At 39.8% G+C, this 22,315-nt stretch overlaps 1 protein-coding gene across 2 annotated transcripts in view; it reads left to right on the top strand.

The window, feature by feature from the left end:
- The window catches only part of ZNF366 (zinc finger protein 366), a 35,238-nt gene extending 21,440 nt beyond the window's left edge, over positions 1–13,798 (top strand). For both annotated transcript variants that reach the window (XM_060761687.2, XM_060761686.2), the window contains exons 5-6: positions 10,011–10,185; positions 11,384–13,798. In XM_060761687.2, coding sequence (XP_060617670.2) covers positions 10,011–10,185; positions 11,384–11,910 — 702 coding nt within the window. In that variant the 3' untranslated portion in view covers positions 11,911–13,798. The remainder of the gene's footprint in view (positions 1–10,010; positions 10,186–11,383) is intronic.
- The last annotated feature ends 8,517 nt before the right edge of the window (positions 13,799–22,315 follow it).

Genomic DNA, 22,315 nt, shown 5'->3' with positions numbered 1-22,315 from the left:
AGTCCACCAGCTCCCATGCCATGATGTAATACTACTTCCTGCAAGGCTTTGTGACTAAACTATCACAAAACTGGCAACACAGAAGGCTTCCTATGTTGCACCAGCAACAATGGGGAGAAGCCAGATGGCCAACGCTTCTCCCTGTGAGATGGGATTATTGGTGAATTGGATGATGCGACAATGGGTTCTCCATGCTCCCTGAAGGGCACTGATGGATTCACCACAATCCGGGGCAATTCCGGTGACCTGTATGATAAAGTTGCAAGTCTAAGACACATTTCTGCAATGTCAAATTATCCAAATTTATGGAGAGTGACTAAAACATCCATTAAAGCAATGCCTTTCAAGCTATCTGAATTGGCAAGCCATCATCCCCTATCCAGTGTACCAGAAGCTGATACCATGCCTTATAATCATCATATTCCTGGAAATGTGTTGTAGGCTAGAAGCTGAATGCTCACAGACTGGCGCTGGCCTGCAGATCACCACTTTCGAGTAACACTAAATTAGAATGAAAAATAAACATTAAAAGCACATGATCCATGCTTTTGGATCATGTTATTTTAATGTTTATATTAATATGTTTTTAATCCCTTGTTTTAATGTTTTAATGTAGTTACGTTTTTATGATTTAATTGATCGTTTTATGTTACTGTTGTTTTATGTTAGTTTTTGTGTTTTTTAAGGCATTGAATTTTGCCAAGAATATGTTCAAAATCACTTTGAGTCCCCCCACCCCAGGGGTGAGAAAAGCAGTAAATAAATGAAGTAAATAAATAAAATAAAATAATTAAAAATAATATGTCATGATTACTATGAGTGAATTTCACCTCTGTGAGTTCAATATACTCATGCATCCTTTTGACTGTTACAGTAGTTGGACTCCTCTACCTCCTCACACAATGGGAAAATTTAAATGTAAATCTCTAACAGAGGTGAACACAACATGTCTCTGTCCATTATATTATTGTTGTGAAGAGTAGAGGATCTTTGAGAATGATTATGGTATCTTTAGATCTTCAGAGGACCCTTGAGAGGTCCTCCTGGAGGATGCCTTTGCCATCATCAGCCTGATGTATCTTGTATGTCCTCTGCTCTTTATCAACAACCACTTAGTCATGTTGGAGGTGGGGAGAAGAAAGAGGTAGGAAGATATGATACAGTTCCAGATTCAGGAATTTTACACCATGTCTCTGTGATACAGAACTTCAGCCTCTAATTTTGTTCCCTGCATTGCAAGTTCTAAGTCAGGGGTCCTCAAACTAAGGCCCGGGGCCCGGATGCGGCCCTCCAAGGTCTTTTACCCGGCCCTCGCTCAGGGTCAACTTAAGTCTGAAATGACTTGAAAGCACACAACAACAACAACAACGATCCTACTCATCAGCCAAAAGCAGGCACACACTTCCTATTGAAATACTAATAAGTTTATATTTGTTAAAATTGTTCTCCATGTTAATTATTGTATTGTTTTTAAGTAGTTTTGCACCACAAATAAGATATGTGCAGTGTGCATAGGAATTAATTCTTTTTTTCCTTCAAATTATAATCCGGCCCTCTAACAGTTTGAGGGACTATGACTTGGCCCTCTGTTTAAAAAGTTTGAGGACCCCTGTTCTAAGTTAACGTTCGGCTTGTGATTTTGTGATACGAAATCCAACATATAGAACTTGTTTGCTGTGACATACTGTATTTTTGTGTCAGTATAATAATAATTACAACAACAATTTAAAAAGGCCACCTTACTTGGATCTGCACTCATTCAAAAATACATCACACAGTCCTAAATGCTTGGGAAGTGTTTGACTTGTGATTTTGTGATACAAAATCCAGCATATATCTCTTGTTTGCTGTGTCATATTGTGTTTTTGTGTCGGTAAAATAATAATGTATTGTTGAAGGCTTTCATGGCTGGAGTCACTGGGTTGTTGTAGGTTTTTGGGGATGTATGGCATCTCCAGGTTGCCTCTGAGGATGCCTGCCATAGATGTAGGCAAAATGTTAGAAGAGAATGCTTCTAGATCATGGCCATAAAGCCCAAAAAACCTACAACAACCCGATGATGATGATGATGATGATGATGATGATGATGATGATGATAATATTGACAAAACAACCAACTAAATGAATATATAAATAAGAATAAAATTGGGGGTGTTGATTCCTGCATTTCAAAAAGCAGAGAATCTGACAGGCCAACATCTGGAGCCCCTCTTTGCCCTGAGGAAGTTGGGCTCAGTTAAAGACTCTTTGGCTGGCATTCAGCAAGTTAGGGCAATGACCAGATAGCCCCTTTTTGGCACCATGCTCCTCCTCAACAGAAGGAAGGATATAGCTGTACGAACTGCTCGCTTAACAATGGCCTGTGGTGTCCCCCGGGAATGGCCTGCAAATAGATTTCATCTTGCTTTCTCTTGTACTTTTCAGAGCTTCCTGTTTTCTCACGGCCCTTTTGGACAGTTTACAGTCTTTCTCCCTCTCCCTACATCTCTCTTGCTTTCAGGAAAGGAACACCCTTCTTATTAAACCTTCCCTAGATTTTTTTCCCCCTTGAAGAAGAATACAAGGGAAGGACAGCACAGCAGTGGCCTTTCTCCCGCACGGCAGGCTGCAGCTTTCTTCACCTTGTTTCTCAAAGCAAAAGAAAACACCAGCTTTCCTACCAAGCTAATCGCAGCGGCACAGAGACCAACCATGCGTGGCCTCACCCCAAAGCAGAAGAAAACCTTTGGCACTACATTTCCTTGGCTTTTCCTTTCTGAAGACAGTGCTACCTGTTGCCTTTCATGTTAGCCCATCCAGATGTTTGATATTGTTATTTCTTCTTCTTCTTCTTCTTCTTCTTCTTCTTCTTCTTCTTCTTCTTCTTCTTCTTCTTAGGGGTAGATATTTGCTTAGAAACACAATCTTTTTCTAATGCAAAAGTCTCAGCAAAATGTTTTGTTCAAATTGTTTATTTTATTTTATGCAATTAAAAAAACAATTTATCATTGATTTTTGTTAATGTGGACCTTTGGCAAAAAAGGGTTTACCCTTAACCAATATCTCTTAATGGATTGGGATCTTTCTTTTACAAAAAACCTATACTTGTTTGTTGTTTTCTCAACGTTGACTCCAGCGCAGTTCAATTCAAGTCTGACCTAAATGCACTTAGCAACAATAATATACTATGGGTTTTAGCTATGGATCATTAAATAAACTGAATTGTTTTATGTATTGTCGAAGGCTTTCATGGCCGGAATCACTCAGTTCTTGTGGGTTTTTTCGGGCTATATGGCCATGTTCTAGAGGCATTTCTCCTGACGTTTCGCCTGTATCTATGGCAGGCTTCCTCAGAGGTCTGCTGGAGCTGGGAAAAAAGGGGTTTATATATCTGTGGACTGACCAGGGTGAGACAAAAGGCTTTTTGTAAGTTGGGCTAGGTGTGAATCTTTTCAACTGACCACCTTGATTAGCATACAATGGGCTGACTGTGCCTGGAGCAAACTCTTAATGAAAGGTGCTTAGATGTCCCTGCCTGTTTTTCTCTCTGCTGTTTTAATTTTAGAATTTTTTAATACTGGTAGCCAGATTTTGTTCATTTTCATGGTTTCTTCCTTTCTGTTGAAATTGTCCACATGTTTGTGGATTTCAATGGCTTCTCTGTGTAGTCTGACATGGTGGTTGTGAGAGTGGTCCAGCATTTTTGTGTTCTCAAATAAAATGCTGTGTCCAGGTTGGTTCATCAGGTGCTCTGCTATGGCTGACTTCTCTGGTTGGAGTAGTCTGCAGTGCCTTTCATGTTCCTGGATTCTTGTTTGCGCGCTGCGTTTGGTGGTCCCTATGTAGACTTGTCCACAGCTGCACGGTATACGGTAGACTCCTGCAGAGGTGAGAGGATCCCTCTTGTCCTTTGCTGAACGTAGCATTTGTTGGATTTTCTTGGTGGGTTTGTAGATTGTTTGTATGTTGTGTTTCCTCATCAGCTTTCCTATGCGATCAGTGGTTCCCTTGATGTATGGCAGGAACACTTTTCCTCTGGATGGATCTTCATCTTGACTCTCATGGCTTGTTCTTGGTCTTTCAGCTCTTCTGATGTCTGAGGTGGAATATCCATTGGCCTGTAGAGCCCAGTTGAGGTGGTTCAGTTCATCTTGGAGGAGGTGGGGTTCACAGATTCTTTTTGCACGGTCTGCCAAGGCTTTAATGGTGCTTCTTTTTTGACTTGGGTGATGGTTGGAGTTTTTATGTAGATATCTATCTGTGTGTGTGGGTTTTCTGTAAACGGTGTGACCCAATTGTTGATCTGGTTTACGGATGACTAGGACATCTAGAAAAGGCAATCTTCCATGTAGAAGTTAGCTATGACTGGGCTGAACAGAAAGATGGAGTAGCTATGGGGAGCCCTCTCAGCCCAGTCATAGCTAACTTCTACATGGAACAATTTGAAAAACAAGCTCTTGAAACAGCAACCAAAAAGCCCACTATATGGTTCAGATATGTGGATGACACTTTCACCATTTGGAGCTATGGAGAAGAAGAACTCAACAGGTTCCTGGAACATCTTAACAGCATCCACCCTAACATCCAGTTCACTATGGAAAAAGAAAAGGAAGGAAGATTGCCTTTTCTAGATGTCCTAGTCATCCGTAAACCAGATCAACAATTGGGTCACACCGTTTACAGAAAACCCACACACACAGATAGATATCTACATAAAAACTCCAACCATCACCCAAGTCAAAAAAGAAGCACCATTAAAGCCTTGGCAGACCGTGCAAAAAGAATCTGTGAACCCCACCTCCTCCAAGATGAACTGAACCACCTCAACTGGGCTCTACAGGCCAATGGATATTCCACCTCAGACATCAGAAGAGCTGAAAGACCAAGAACAAGCCATGAGAGTCAAGATGAAGATCCATCCAGAGGAAAAGTGTTCCTGCCATACATCAAGGGAACCACTGATCGCATAGGAAAGCTGATGAGGAAACACAACATACAAACAATCTACAAACCCACCAAGAAAATCCAACAAATGCTACGTTCAGCAAAGGACAAGAGGGATCCTCTCACCTCTGCAGGAGTCTACCGTATACCGTGCAGCTGTGGACAAGTCTACATAGGGACCACCAAACGCAGCGCGCAAACAAGAATCCAGGAACATGAAAGGCACTGCAGACTACTCCAACCAGAGAAGTCAGCCATAGCAGAGCACCTGATGAACCAACCTGGACACAGCATTTTATTTGAGAACACAAAAATGCTGGACCACTCTCACAACCACCATGTCAGACTACACAGAGAAGCCATTGAAATCCACAAACATGTGGACAATTTCAACAGAAAGGAAGAAACCATGAAAATGAACAAAATCTGGCTACCAGTATTAAAAAATTCTAAAATTAAAACAGCAGAGAGAAAAACAGGCAGGGACATCTAAGCACCTTTCATTAAGAGTTTGCTCCAGGCACAGTCAGCCCATTGTATGCTAATCAAGGTGGTCAGTTGAAAAGATTCACACCTAGCCCAACTTACAAAAAGCCTTTTGTCTCACCCTGGTCAGTCCACAGATATATAAACCCCTTTTTTCCCAGCTCCAGCAGACCTCTGAGGAAGCCTGCCATAGATACAGGCGAAACGTCAGGAGAAATGCCTCTAGAACATGGCCATATAGCCCGAAAAAACCCCACAAGAACTGAGTGAATTGTTTTACATTAACAACATTTGCCTTTTTTGTTAAAAAATGATTTTGACAGATATTATCTGCTGATAAATCTGTAGTCCATCTAATACCCTTCGAAAGCTCTCTAAGGGTGCATCTACACTGTAGAATTAATTTAGTTTGACACTACTAACTGCCACAGCTCATTGCTATGGAATAATGGGATTTATAGTTTGGTGACGCACTAGTACCATTTGGCAGAGAAGGAAAAAGCCCTTGTGAAACTACAACTCTCATGATTTCATAACATTGAGCTATGGCACTGAAAGTGGTATCAAAACTTCATTAGTTAAATTGATAGTGCAGATGCAACCTAAGTGAGTGGCAGTCTTTTGGTAATGACCTAATAGGAACCCTCAAATGACATTGTCTTAAGGCCTCATCACACTAGAGAAAAAATCCACTTAAAATCCAGTTTCTGCCTCTTGCAGAATTCTGGGTTTTGTAGTTTAGGGAGGAGCCTTTAACAGCATCACTAAACTACAAACCCCAGAATTCTGTAAGAGGATTATAAGTAGATTTTTTTCTCTAATATGATGAAGTCATTAAACTCAGTATTGGTACCACTATAACCTAGTTTAAAGATTATAGAAACTTAACTGGTTTGAATTTTTAGTCATAAACAGAATAGAGGTGCCCAAAAAGTTCCATATAATTTCATTTCAATGGGTCTATTATAGGGACCTATCATGAAACAAATTATGAGGCAACATGACATTGGAAAAGGTGATAAAGCTTGGTAAAATGGAAAGCAATAGGAAAAGAGGAAAATGGTATTACAGATGGGTTGATCCAATTAAGGAAACCATGATCCTGAGTTTGCAAGATTGTTGATGATCAAGACTCATGGGAATTAATGCAGTCTCCATAAATTGAAGCTTACTGGATAGTAAATAACAACAATAACTAACCTTAGTGAAACTAAACTTGGATTCTAGTCCTTGCTGTCTATCACTTGGTAAGTGGTGTTTATGCATGAGGATAATATAGGCTGTGTCATCATAAGAAAGCTTACTAACAAACATAAGAAGCTCCTTGCCATATCTTGAGCGTTTTATCTTTCAACAGTGGAGCGAATCCTCTCAACTGACTTTACTACCTTTAATCATTGCAGAACTGCAATTATTTCAACCAATTCAAAAGATTTTAATTTTTTTCAATTGGCTGGTTGAGTTCATCATATTCACTGCTTTCTTTGTTTTAATATATTGATACATTTCTGTATTTTTGTTTTGTTTTACATTGACTTTTTATGGTCTTGGCAATAGTGGCCATGGGATTACGGTGAAGTCATGCAACTAAAATAATAGAGCTCTGATCTTGGGAGAGGAATATGGGTCCCTTTCACATTGAGCAGTTATGACAGCATGATTCCACTTGGACTATCTTTGAGTGCTTTGATTATCTTGCCCATCATATCTGCATCTTCTTGAAGGGGACCATGTAAAATGTTTTAAGGAATCAATATATATATATATATATATATATATATATATATATATAATGTATAATTATATTCCGACCTCTCTGGATTTGGAGGGGAAATCCAGGAGGGATTGACAAGGCAGGAGGCATTTTAGTTGCTGGCCACCAGAGCTTGGAAATACTAAGCTCCAAGTAAGAGCTGCATGTAATTTGTTGATAGGGGGGTACGGTAATTGGGGGGGGGGGGGTGTTTAAAAATAAAATTTCAAAAGAAACATGATGAACAAAGGAAGTATTTAATTAGTATAATAAGTAAGTTTCTGGTTACTTTCCAATATCATTTTGAAAAGCCATAATGATATGAATTTTTCAAGTGTAATGCCCTTCTCTTATTAGTCCTAAGTACCACAAAGTTATAGAAAAGCAATGAGTGCAATGAGTAAAGTAAGTAGAATCTCGCTTATCCAACATAAACAGATCAGCAGGATGTTGGATAAGCAAAAATGTTGGATAACAAGGAGGGATTAAGGAAAAAGCCTATTAAACATCAAATTATGTTACGATTTTAAACACCAAAACATCATGTTTTACAACAAATCATCAGAAAAAGCAGTTCAATACATGGTAACGTTCTGTAGTAATTACTGTATTTACCAATTTAGCACCAAAACATTGCAATGTATTGAAAGAACTGTGGATCTGGGAGGGAGACAGACTGTGTTGGATAATACGGACTGTTGGATGAGCGAAGGTTGGATAAGCGAGACTCTACTGTAGTGACTTGCTTTCATTCTTGTAACAAGTAAGAGCAGTGGACTACTTCTGAAAGATTGCAGTGGGTAACTGAGCAAATTGTTTTAAAAATTACTTTTCCAAGCAAAGCGAGAACTTCTGCCATGTGAAAACAGTGTGCTCAGGTAGAACCCATCCTTCTTCTTTCCTATGACATCCAAAATGTATCCCCACCACAACAAAGTCACTTTTTGAAGATCAAGAGGACTTTTAAGGCCCCAAGAGGGGAAATGTTTGAGAGGTTGTGAAAGAATGGCTTTGGGTGAGGCTGATTTGGGCCCAATCAAAGAGTAATGAAGAAAAGGAAGGGAAGAAAAGGAGGCGTCAGGAGGCCGAGAGAGGAAATGCACAACTGTTCTCTTCATTTGTTTTGTTTTCCTTCTGCATTCCAGACATTCCAAAGGCCACATCCTTAGGATGTGGGAATCCATCTGAACCAGTGCTGTACTTCATATTAAAGGTTTTCTGAGTTTCTAAAACTCCAGACTTAGCAACACACATTACTAGCATTACACTGCTACAAACCTAGATTCAACAACAAGCTGCCACAGTCAAATTCTGGTGAAAACATTTTGTTGTTGTGTTCTCATTTTGGGGGGGGGGGGGGATACATTAAGAAATGCCTCTTTAAGAAAATATATTGCACATAGATTTCCAAATCCAGTAATATCATGGATGAGTAACTGTCTTCCTATTTTTTATTTATTTGCTATATTTATATATCGCCCCTCTCAGCCCGCAGGTGACTCTCTTCCTACCTGTTCCTTCCTACATCCTGTTACAAGAACAACATTTTATTATGGTCCAAAGACCCTTTTTCTCCGAAAGTGTACAAAGTGTACAAGGTGAATAAGGTTAAGAGCCACCAACTGATTTAAGGAGAATCAGAAATAATAAAGGACAAAACCATACTAGATGTCTTTTGTAAAACATATATTTGAGGGGGGGGGGGATGCATTGCAATTTTCCAAATACCCCAACTAGTCTGGGGAAAGTTGCCTGAGAAACAAAAGTACAAAAAAGTACTTTTCTAGGTAAGTGAACTATCTATTTACCGTTCACAACTCTGGCCCCATCTATACTGCCATATAATGAAATTTGGAACTGCATTATATAGTCAGTGTAGATGGGGCCATTGATTGGCTGAGAAAGTCCAAAGCAATTTTATTTCTAAGACACCTTGGCCTCCCACAGTACAGGCCCTATATCCCAGGATATGATATGCTTTCAGCTTTACACTGGATTATATGAGTCTGCACTGCCAGTTAATCTGGAATAAACAGAAACCTGGGATCAGATCCTGGGGTATAGGGCCTTTCTGGAAGAGCCCCAGGGCTCTGTGGACCATGTTTCGATTCTTCACTTGGCCATAAAAACTTATTGGGTGATCTTAGGCAGATCACATATCCTCAGGGTCGTCTTAGGGGTGTTATAGTTTGGAAATGACTTGAAGGCACACAACAACAATCTTACCATTTTGTGTACACCATTATTTGTATTTCTCAATCTTACAATCCTTTTGACCTGCTCGTAAAGACATTTTACATAGAATGGTGGGTATGCCAGACACTTGTTTGACCATACTGTCCATTTGGCTTAATCACATTAAAATCATACAATCATTTTCTAACGCTTCACTTTAAACCTCTGTAGTGATGTGGTTAGAGTGCTGGACATGTCTTTAGAAGATATGGATTCTAGTCTCCAGTGAGCCATGTAAACCATTTGATGATCTTGGGCCAGTCACTCTATTGTAGCCTAAACTACCTAACAGGAAAAAGTGGGGAGGAAGAAGCCCATGTGCATGAGGGAAAATGGGATGAAAATATAACTAATAAAGGAAAAAAAATCATTAAATTTATTCATTCCCAGGAGCCAAGCTTTGAAAAAGGGATGGAACTGGGCTTCCGATGGCCTAAAAACAAGAGAAAGTTTTCGGATTTCTTTCAAAACTCAGTGCTAAATGTTAGGTTGCTAAAATATTGAGAAGTTGTTTTAGCTGCAGAAGCCTGCTGCCTCAAGAAAGCAAAATGATCTTCTTTGGAAAGTGTATCTGCAGAATAAATCACTGTGATTGTCATTGCTCTTTTGACAGCTGTGCGGAAAAGAATTTAATCGGATGCACAATTTAATGGGGCACATGCACTTGCATTCAGACAGCAAGCCATTCAAATGCCTCTACTGTCCCAGCAAATTCACCTTGAAGGGGAACCTCACAAGACACATGAAAGTCAAGCATGGAGTCATGGAAAGAGGATTTCGTGCTCAAGGTAAATTACTGTCAACATGGCTGATTTACTGTAGATTTAATAATATCAAATATAACATCTGAAAGGCAGTTTGTGTATCATAATCATCAGGCAAAGTGAGGCAGCTATCTCAGGCACCAGGTTGGGATATCCGGGGGGGGGGGGGGGGGGAATAGAAAACTGGGAGTTACTAACTTCCATTTTGTTTCATTTCATTATTGTACCACCAGGGAACGAGTAGGGTTTTCTTCCTCAAGTGCCAAAAACACATGGCTAGATTTGGGTAGGGTATATCTACACTGTAGATTTAAGGTAGCTTGACTCTACTTTAATTGCCATGGATCCATGTTATGTAGTTTGGTCAGGCACCAACTATTCCACAACTTCATAGCATTGAGCTATAGTAATTAAAGTGAAGTCAAAGTGTGTTAATTCTACAGTTTTAGATACACCCTAAGTCCCTATCTACATTGCCATAAAATCCATTTTCTGAACCCAGATTATCTGCTTTGAACTGGATTCTATGGCAGTGTAGACTCGTATAATCCAGTTCAAAGTGGATAATCTGGATTATATGCCAGTGTAGATCCAACCACAATCTGAACTTCAAAGGGGCTACTGAAAGGGCTGAGATTTATCTCCAAAACAGGACAACTCCTTTAAAGTTCCCCTGTGTTTGAGTTTTGTTCTTTATTTACTGTTATAATTTTAAAGTTTTTTTAAAATACTGGTAGCCAGATTTTGTTCATTTTCATGGTTTCTCCCTTTCTGTTGAAGTTGTCCACATGCTTCTGGATTTCAATGGCTTCTCTTTGTAGCCTGACATGGTACTTGTTAGAGTGGTCCAGCATTTCTGTGTTCTCAAATAATATGCTATGTCCACGTTGGTTCATCAGGTGATCTACTATGGCTGACTTCTCTGGAAGAAGTAGTCTGCAGTGCCTTTCACATTCCTTGATTCCTTGAGCAATGTGCCGTCTGGTGGTCCCTATGTAGACTTGTCCACAGCTGCATGGTATACTGTAGACTCCTGCAGAAGTGAAGAGATCCCTCTTGTCCTTTGCTGAATGTAGCATTTGTTGGATTTTCTTAGTGGGTCTATAGATAGTTTGTAAGTTGTGCTTCCTCACCAGCTTCCCTATGCAGCTGCTACAGTTTCTGTTAAGAAATTAATCTCTCCCTGTGTGTAATTCTCACTGTCTTTTAAAAATACTTACAGGACTTGGAAAGGATCGAATGAGAGTATCACAAATGGATGTGCCAAGAGACCTGGAACAGGAAGAACCCTTTGACCTTTCTCAAAAAAACCAAGAGAAGGGGCTGTCCATTCACTCGGATGGTGAAAGTGCGAAGGGGAGCTCATGCCATGAGGAAGAGGAAGACAACTGCTACGAGACAGGACGATACAGCCCTGGCATGTACTACAGCAACGATCCGTATTTAATGCAAGATCTTCCTAGTCAATCACAGTATCACACGAAAGACTTCAGAGAGCCCTACAACAATGGGGAAGAGAAGGGACTGAATGGGGAACATGAGGAGAAGAAAGAAAGCAGAAGGAAAGAAAGCCAGGCAGAGAGAGACTTTATGGATGACAGTGAGGAACGCCTGAGCTTCAGCCACTTTGAAAATGACAGACTTACACAATCTCTTTCTGACTACTTATATTTCCGACACAGAAATAAGAGTTTAAAGGAACTACTGGAAAGGAAAATGGAAAAGCAAAATGTTTTTCTCGGCATCTAAATGAACACATGTTAACTTACTCTTGGAAAACAGATGTTAATCAATAGTTTTCATTAGCATGAGCTGAAATTCACCAGGACTGGCAAACGATAAGAAGAGAACAAGCATAAATTAGTAGATACTATTTAAGATAATTTTCACTTATCATTCAGCTGTTAATTTTCTTTGCAATATTATTTGTAATAATATCATAGATATTAACTCAGTCTATAAGCCTGTTCCTGTATTCAGTTCTACCATTCTGACCTTGCCTATGAATGCAACTGGATGATATGGAAGATTGGTAAGGTGACAACTTGAGAAGAGAATGGTTCCTTCCTTAGTATGGCACCAGGGAAACAGAAGGTTAAATGTTTCCTCCATGCCTGCCTCAGTATGCATATTACATAATTCTCTCTCCATGTTCGACATCCCTTCATGCTATATGCATTTTAACATCTGTGCATTCAATGCAAGGACATATTTAATTATTCTAACCTTGTTCCTCTCCTAACATTAGGTCAGAGCATGTGTGTTCTATAGCTATGAAGTCCTCTGAGTAAATGATCAGTTTCATCATACAATCTGATAGGATTAGGGTGTGAACCTACCATAACATGATTAACTAAAACACTGGTTCCCAACCTTCCTAATGCCGCGATCCCTTCAAACAGTTCCTCATGTTGTGGTGACCCCCAACAATAAAATTATTTTCGTTGCTACTTCATAACTGTAATTTTGCTATTGTTATGAATTGTACTGTAAATATCTGATATGCAGGATGTAGTTTCATTCACTGGACCATATTTGGCACAAATACCCGATATGCCCAATTTGAATACTGTTGGAGTCGGGTGGGGGGGACGGGACTGATTTTGTCATTGGGAGTTGTAGTTGCTGAGATTTATAGTTAACCTACAATCAAAGAGTATTCTTAATTCCAACAATGATAGAATTGAAACAAACATGGCACACAGAACTCCAGTGATCAACAGAAAATACTCAATGGGTTTGGTGGGCTTTCACCTTGAGTTTTGGAGTTGTAGTTCATCTACGTTCAGAGACCACTGTGAATTCAAATAATGATGGATCTGGACCAAACTTGATATGAATAATCAATATGACCCAATGTGAACACTGGTGGAGTTTGGGGAAAATAGACCTTGAGATCTGGGAGTTGTAATTGCTTCAATTTATAGTTCACCTACAATCAAAGAGACCCTTGAACCCCACCAACAATAGAATTGGGCCAAACATTCCACACATATCAACATGACCAACAAAAAATACAGTGTTTTCTGATGGGTCTATGGCAATCACTCTGACACCCCTTTGTGACACCCCCCCCCCGGGGGTCCCGACCCCCAGGTTGAGAAACACTGAACTGAAGCATCTACCTTACATGTAGGCCTGCTGAATAAACTTGAACCATCTAACACCAGTATTCTCACAAAATGGCAGCATTCAGAATTGTTTAAGAGCAACTAAGATTTTCTGGGCCTTGACAATGATAAGTCTGTAATGTTAGAAATGCAACTGTGCAGTTCAGAATCAAAATACCAGATGCAGCAGAACAGATCAGACAAGTGGAAAATGCAAAGGAAATATTGATCACAGCTCATGTTGAAAGGATGTGGCTAGGACAACAAAGGGTATCAGTAACATGATGATCAATTAACAAATGAGTTTGGTCTTATAACAGCTGACTCAGGAGAGCTCAGATGCATTTGGAAGCCTCCTGAGTCCAGGATAAACTGGTGCACAATATAAAGGCTGAACTCTGATTTATTGTGACATATCAAGCCACTTTCTCCTAAGGTGATCTTAGTAGCCCATAGATTATAAATTTACTTTTACATTTAGTGTGAAAAAAGATCAAACCGCAAATAATTAAACGAATTTTACATGGCTTTGATGCTTTCCTCTTTTAAAACAAGTCATTTTCACATATTTTATCTAAATTATTTATCTCCAAGTTGATTTTCTGAAGCTGATCTTCTGTTAAAACTTTCATATTGGTTCTCCGTCTTATTGTTTTCATGGTTTTTGCATTTGGTTGTAGATGGCTCACATCTAAAAAGGTTCTCTTTCAAATGCAATATTTATAACACCAAAGAGAGCATTGAATAATATTTTTTGTGGGGGAAATAAGTAACAGCATTAAGCATTTGTATTATTGTATCTGTATATTGGGATATGTGGGTGAGTGTGCTGTAGACAAGGGAAATCTTAGGAAAGTTTCAGCATAGTTTTTGATAGCCAGTAATATTATTTTATTAATTTAAAACAAATAAATAATATTATACCAAACACATTGTTGAACTTTTTTGTCAGCAATCTCAGCCCCAGACATCTCTGTTCCTTTAAGTCAACAATTTCAATGTGAATTTCACATTGCAGTTGTTGCAATGTAGAGCGGAAAATGCTGAACCACTCTCACAACCACCATGTCAGATTACACAGAGAAGCCACTGAAATCCACAAGCATGTGGACAATTTCAACAGAAAGGAGGAAACAATGAAAATGAACAAAATCTGGTTATTTTTGTTCTGGGTATATTTACTGATAATTACACAGTATTCAGTCCAAACATCCTAACAAACATCTCCAGGAAAAAGGTATACCTTCTTAAAGGGATACTTACTTGGCTTGAGAAAAGGAAATGGAGGCCTGATAATTTATATGAGCTTGGAAAAACTCATTGTTTGGACTTTAGTTGCTGCAATCCATCAGCTACGATGCCCAGTGGAAATGCTGGCAGCAGATTCTGATAGTTGTCATGCAAAAATTAATTAGGAACATGGTGATGGTGACATTGCAACAACTGCTCATGGGTCAGATCCTAGGAAAAGCAGTTCTTTATCACTGAAAGCGAGGAATGCTCCACTTATCCCAAGCAAAGTGGTTACTGTGATGTCCTGAATATATCTATTTTTTCTCCTACTGTTCCTAAAGATGGACAACAACAGACACAGAAAATAGCTTCATCCAACAATTATCCAACATGAGGAATACAGGCTTAATATTCATAACAGGTGCCTATCTATTTCACTGTTTGAGGTGAAAAAGAAGATGGATACCTTCCCCTTCTGTGTGTCCAAGCCAACTAGAACAACAACAGCATGATCTTTTTTCATCATTGATAATGGAACAGTGTCCTCCACAGCTACTGAAGACACCAAGGCAGCATAATAATAATAATAATAATAATAATAATAATAATAATAATTTTATATTCTGTTCTACCTCCCCAAGGAATTTCCTTCCAAATTATGTTAATCCTAAATCAACTTGGAACACCAGAACTAGAAATCCAATATCTTTATAGAGTTGTGAATTAGAATGGCTTGATATGAACAGTGACATGAACACATGTAAAAGAGCACATGGCAACAACAGAATAGATTTGAGGCAAAGGTTAGCAATTGTAGTTCTGTGTACAGTTCATTTCAGGGAGCCGCATAAAGGGGGAAATAATTTGATTGTATGTTTTATTGGCACTTTAAAAGCATTCAGCATGTGGAGGAAGCTCTGTGTCTTTGATAGCTGGGAGTGACCAGCACAGTCCTGTGTTGCTCAGTATCAGTAGCTCTCGGCATTTCCTCTTTGCTAGCTTCAACAATAATTTTAATAGAAAAAAAAACACTTGAACAACATTTTCATAATTCACGTATTTCATGGTTTCAGTTAAATTTGAATGAGGTTCCTTTGGGATCCTGGAGTTGGTCTGGTAAGACGTACGGTTGCTCAAAGCCTAATCCACTGCTTAAGCAGACTTTCATTTGTATACACTTTGGACAGGATCTTATTAGTGATGTATACAGGTGTAATCAGAGGCTATGCATGCGCCTATCCTTTTTTGGATATTGTGGAAGGAGATACCTTCTTCCACAACATCTACTCCCTTCCTCCAAGAAGCTTCCAAGCCCCTGAAATATGCTGCCTTGGGCATTTACGGCCTGCAGGGAGGTAGAGGCACCACGTAGCACCCAACTCATTTCTGCAACACGGAGAAAGTAGTAGCATCTCAAGCTGGATCTCCTCCTGGAAAAGCTGGTAGATGATCGCAGATCTCTTTTTCCAGTTGAGTTCTGCCTAGTTTCCTGACGTCCTGGTCCAGCCCTCAAATCACATTGCTACACTGGCCTCCCTTGGTTATGTAGCTATGAGGAACGTCATAATGAGCACATGCACCTCAAAATGGATCACTATGCCACTGCGTGTACATGAGGATTGGACATCTGGATGTGCAGAGAGAGGCCAGGTCATTGACCTTGTTCTGCTTAGTTTCTCACACTGTGGTATAGAATCATAGAATCATAGAATCAAAGAGTTGGAAGAGACCTCATGGGCCATCCAGTCCAACCCCCTGCCAAGAAGCAGGAATATTGCATTCAAATCACCCCTGACAGATGGCCATCCAGCCTCTGTTTAAAAGCTTCCAAAGAAGGAGCCTCCACCACACTCCGGGGCAGAGAGTTCCACTGCTGAACGGCTCTCACAGTTAGGAAGTTCTTCCTCATGTTCAGATGGAATCTCCTCTCTTGTAGTTTGAAGCCATTGTTCCACGTCCTAGTCTCCAGGTATGGTTATAGCACAATACTTTGGAAGGTCTCCACATAAGGACTAAATTGGATCATGTATCGGTTGTCATTTAAGTCAAATTTAGGACTTTGAGACCTCCAAGAATCCTATAGAATAGCACAGATATTTATATATAGTGAAAACACAAATGTTGTTTACTGCTGTAACACTGATTCTAAAGGTTACTAAAGTATGTAATGCTCTGGAACGGCTGTTCCAGGAGCTCCAATTTTGTGTTTTGCACTGAGTGTTTGTTCATAGTCCTAAGTTGCAGGGACTTTGCAGATAGGTGGCTTCCTTTGGCTGCATTCATAGGGCAAGCCACCTGCCAATTATAGTTAGGATCCCTGGTCCCACCCCGCTCTGGGTTTTTTTGGAGGGAAGGGGCCATTTTTCAGTTAGCCTCAGCACAGGAAGTCAATGCAGAGGATGTATACAGATGTCCTCCTGTACAAAGGCTTCGTCCCTTAAGACTTCCCGGGGGAGAACAGTCTTAAGAGCCTCTAAAGATTCCCAAAGGTTCCGGGGAAACAGCCTTACAGCCCTGAGGAATTCCGGAGGGAAAAAGAACTCTAATCGTCAAGATCTCCAGCTAAGTGACTACAGGCCTGCTGGTACGTCTGCTCGGTTCTGAGATGCAATTCAGCTGGTAGTGGATTCAAATCAGTCAGGTTTAGCTTCATAGTAGCCTGGGAGGAGCTAGAAAGGGGAATTTTCCTTTGAACAAAGTTATTGAAGATAGTGCCTGTTCCCTGTGGACAGGTTTGAGAGAACTGTTTTTTTGCCCAGAAAGCTTTACAATTCCTGTTTGTTCATCAATAAAAGACTGTTATATTTAAACTCAAGACTCCTAAAGACTGTTTAATGAGGGAAATTTCTCCAAAGGCTTCTTTTCAGGCCCCCTGGCTTCCCGCTGGATTCAAGCCATACATCCTCTCTTAAAGGCACTTAATTTCAGGTCCAGCGGTGACAGAACATGTAAACATCAATTTAATGCAACTAAACCATCAAAATGACATAAATCACTTAATAGTAGCTAGCAAAGTTAAAGCATCAAGATTACATAAATCACTTAATAGTGGCTAGCAAATACTCCCTCCCGTGGGAGGTTTCTAGTCCAATCAAAGCTTCATCATTTTTTCCTCTGATGTATCTTGGGTTCAACCAGTAAATATTCAACTAAAATGTTTTTGAAGAAGCAAAACAAAGATGACAAGGGTCCCCAGGTTGTTTTAGTACCATTTAGAATCAGTGTTTTACAGCAATAAACAACATTTGTTTTTTCTCCAAGAACCCTAGTCATCAATTTTTCTGCTCAGGTCTTGCAAACTCCGGGATGTGGCTTCTTGGATTGACTCAAACCATCATTTTACTGCCTTCTACTTTACCATGGAGTCACACTTTGTCAAGATACATTCCAAGTATAATAGCCTCAGTGTACCTAGCTTTACTTCTAGTGAGACTTCAGTTTTTTTTGGCTCTAAAACCCATTCATCTACCCTTGTAGCAGTTCATAGAAAATAATGAGATTAAACTACAATAACAAGATAAGTCTGAATAGTTGCAACTTCTTTAAGCTTTAAGGAATCAAGAACTAGACTAGGGCTAGAGAACTGGTAGTTCTTCAGATGTTGTTGGATACTAATTCAAATCAGTTCCAGGCAGGATGTACAACATGCAAGGACAATGAGATGTGTAACCTAACAATATCTGGGGAACCATCCTCCCTATGTACAATCTCACTGCAATAATACATGTGTTTCCATGAACCCTCGCTATTAATGCTATCTAACTGCACTGGTTTTACAGAGAACAATAAAATTGTACATACAACTGTAGATGAACCACAGGTGGAGTTATTTTTCAAAACTGAACCCAAGGTGTACGTGAGCACGGAGCCTGTTGATGTTGGCACCTGAATACTTGTATGTTGGAGCAAACAGCTGGAGGTCTCAGCTTGAGGATTTCCAGCTCTGTTGGCGAATTTAATTGTGGTCAAATAAGAATCAGATGCATTTTTTTTCAAAGCTGAAAAGTAACACTGGTTTGTATACAAGCACTGTCATTTAATCATTGTTATAATTGTGAATTATTTTGCCTAGGAATATTTCAACACATAGGCAAAAACCTAACACATTCCTGGAGATCTACACCTATGCCTATTGCCTAGTGATATCATCAGGACTTTGAAACAAACATTGAGGACCCCACTCAGCAATATTAGTAGGAGGGCTCCAAAGACAGCTAAGCTGGCTGATTGCCTTAAGAGATATCACTATGGCGACTAAAAGACAATGCCACACTGATGGGGAGAGTTGAGGGGAAAAACCTATTCTGTATCCACCTAATCAAATCCCATACCATGACCGTCCTAGTACAAATTTGTCCTCTTGATGCACTTTATCTCATCCCCTAGTGAAAATTAACCCCAACATTTGTCCCATCTGTCTCTCCCACCAGATACACTACTCTATTTACCTATCTCAGGTTTCCATGGTTTTATCCCTGCATTTGGCCCAGTCCACTGTGTTCAACTTTTTGTTTTTAACTTCTTTATTTCATATTCTGTGTTTACCTTATGTATTATTTGGTTATTGTTTGCATTTTATTTGATGTTATTATCTATTGTATGTATTTTGTTTTGCTTTATTGTAATTGTTGGGCTTGGCCTCATGTTAGCTGCCCCGAGTCCCCTGTGGGGAGATGGTGGCAAGGTATAAATAAAGATTATTATTATTATTACCATTTACTTGACTCTTTTCAGAAGTTATATAGTTAAGATAATAGCCTATATTATTGAAGTAAAATGTTAACAAATGACTTCGTTAACTGCCCCCCCCCCCCCCAAACCTTAAGTAATGTTACCAAGATCCCTTTTGTTATGTTTGCAGTGAAGAGCTTTTGCTGCTAAACTGGCTGATTCCAGCCCACACTTTTCTTAGGGATGTGTGAAGCTTGGTCTCAAATCAAGTAGTATGGCATGCAGTCTGAAGCTAAATTATTTGTTTCAAGGTCAGTGCCTGGAATGAAGCCTATCTGTAAGAAAAGGTGACATACAATATGACCCCAATGCCCTTGGGGGGGATATATTCATGAATTTACAATGGGAACAGGAAAGTGTGGATAACTGCAAACCCTACTGAAACGAAGCCTTCCATCAGAAGTTCCAGTCTAGCTGGAGGACTTAGAAAATTCCTATAGAGAACAAAGTTTCTCAAATTGTGCATCTTCAGATGTTTTGCCTTTCAGCTCCCACAATTCCTAACAGACAGCAAATTGGCTGGGATTTCTGGGAGCTGAAGTCCAAAACACCTGGAAGAACACAGTTTGAGAAACACTGCTATAGAGGTATCATGGGAGCTGATGTTTTACTGCAGCCTTCTCTGCCAGAAAGTGTTAGTCCCTCACCATACTATAGCCCCCATTATAGCACTGAGTATAACAGTTAAAGTGGTGTCAAACTGCATTAATTCTACAGTGTAGATGCACCCTCTTTCAGATCCCATTAGCCTTGTGTAGAATAAGCCCATCAGTATCTACTCATTTGTAGAGAACAGGAAGGCCTTCCCATTTATATTTTGGTTGTATAATTTGTACAGCATGAATGCAAACACTCTCACTACTTGAGGTGTCAAGGAGAATCCCCTTCACCGCTCCCTGTCTTACCTGCTATCCTCATCAATGTATTCTCCATTGGTTCCCTTCTGTCTTCCTTTGAGCTGGAGAGCTATATCAGCTGTGCAAAGTGGCCAGCTTCATTCTCAACAAAGGAGACTGTTCTCAGAGTCAGACATGGGAATGGAGTGTGATAGGACCGTGGTTCTGAAACTTTGATTTCCCAGATGTTTTAGAGTTCATCTCCTAGAATTCCTGATCACTGGTCATGCTGTCTGGGACTTCTGGGAACATAAGAACAGAACAGAATATGTCATACATATGTCTATTTAAAGCAGCAGCATTAAAAAGAGCCAATGCTCTATTTAACACCAAGCAATTAATCACCCGGCATCTGAAGGTCAAACAGCTATAAATCTCCCAGCTGCTCTGCAAATTCTTCTTGTATTTGTTCCTTCTGCCTGTGTCTTAAAGTGCTCTCATGGATTTGCTTTGGTTATTGACCCCTAACTTGGTTTAAGTGGCCCTTTGTCTTTCCATTTAGTTTTGGTTATCATGGCCACTGATTACTTTTGACTTATTTTGGCTGCGGCCCTTCTACTGTCTTTCATCATTTCTTTTTATACTGCTGTTTTGTTTGTTGATGAACTGTAAATTTGGCAGTGCATGATTCCAGCTCATGCTTTTCCTAGGGGTATGGGAAGCTTTGGTGAACAAAGCCTAACTTTGGCATTTGTCATCCGCAGAATGCCTGGAGATTATGAGAAAGTTTTAGGATTCTTCATTTAAAAACAGATGAATACTTGATTTCAAGCACACAAGTGTGTTCTTATTTATGAAACTAGGCATAACTAACAAAGGTGTTTCAGGACCCCTGAACCTTGATGACTTGCCAGTGGCAAGATAATAGAAGATAACAAAGCATATTGTCTGTCAAGCTTCCTTCTTGTTCTGTTCTTGTTCCACACTGACAGCCAAAAAACAGTTGCATAGGAGTTGTGGCTAGATATTATCAATCCTGGTCAAGAGAACAAGCCGGCCACCATTCAACTTGGAGTTGAATTTGAAATGGCAAACAGCCAATTTGCTACCAGTTGGGTTATTCACACTGCAATAGGAAGCAATTTCTCTGATGTACAAACTTCCTTCTTTTTCTGTTTTGAGCTGGGCAAAAATCTCATGTATATATATATACACCCACCCACACACTTTACTGAGCTTGCTGTAATAGTAAAATGCATATTTTAATACATAACATACCCCCAGGAATTACCCTCTCTGTTTATGCTCCTGACATGACCAAACAAACAAACCAAAACCCTCTCAGTTATAACAATGAGATCCCAGGCAGACACCACTGCCTTTATCTATTTTCTTCCAGATTAGATCCCTGAATTTGTCTCTGTAGTTGGATAAAAGAAACCGTTTAGGAGACAGAGGAGTAATAATTGCCTTTTTCTGTTTTATATGCGTGCGTGCGTGTTGTGTGTGTGTGTGTATGGATACTCGCAGAAACACATCAGCAAGCAAGAGTCAAAAAGTGGCAGGCTAAAACCCGGAACCTCACGCCATGGCTGACACCAAATGAGAGACTCCGCCCTGGGCACACAGAAGATCAGATGACTTGGAAGGTGCTGAACAGACTGTGCTCTGGCACCATAAGATGCAGAGCCAACCTTAAAAAATGGGGCCACCAAGTGGAATCCATGACATATGAGCGTGGAGAAGAGCAAACCACAGACCACCTATTACGTTGCAGCCTGAGCCCTGCCACATGCACAATGGAGGACCTTCTTATAGCAACACCAGAGGCACTCCAAGAGGCCAGTTACTGGTCAAAGGATATTTAATATAATGCCAAGTTTTAAACTTTGTGTTTTTAAAAAATACATTATAACTGTACCCTTGGTTCGCTCCTGATACACTAAATTATTTCTCTCTCTCTCTATCTATCTATCTATCATCTATCTATCTATCTATCTATCTATCTATCTACACACACACACACATCTTCAATGTGTTATTTGTTATTATTGGGTTGTCCTTCTATCAATTGGCTTTCATGAACCACTAAAGGTAAAACACTAAGTGTGAGATTTCTATAGGACTGTTAATTGGCACTTTGGGAAACTTGAAGTTTGGGCAAGACTACATTGGCTGCTAGCTCTGGGATCAGTCTGAAAGGCTCTGGACTGGTCCAAGAGGTGGCAAGATATATCTGGCCCA

Source organism: Anolis sagrei, chromosome 2 (assembly GCF_037176765.1).
Source record: "Anolis sagrei isolate rAnoSag1 chromosome 2, rAnoSag1.mat, whole genome shotgun sequence".
NCBI classification, from domain to species: domain Eukaryota; kingdom Metazoa; phylum Chordata; class Lepidosauria; order Squamata; family Dactyloidae; genus Anolis; species Anolis sagrei.
The sequence above is the reverse complement of the archived record's forward strand: the minus strand, read 5'-3'. Positions and strand labels throughout refer to the sequence as shown.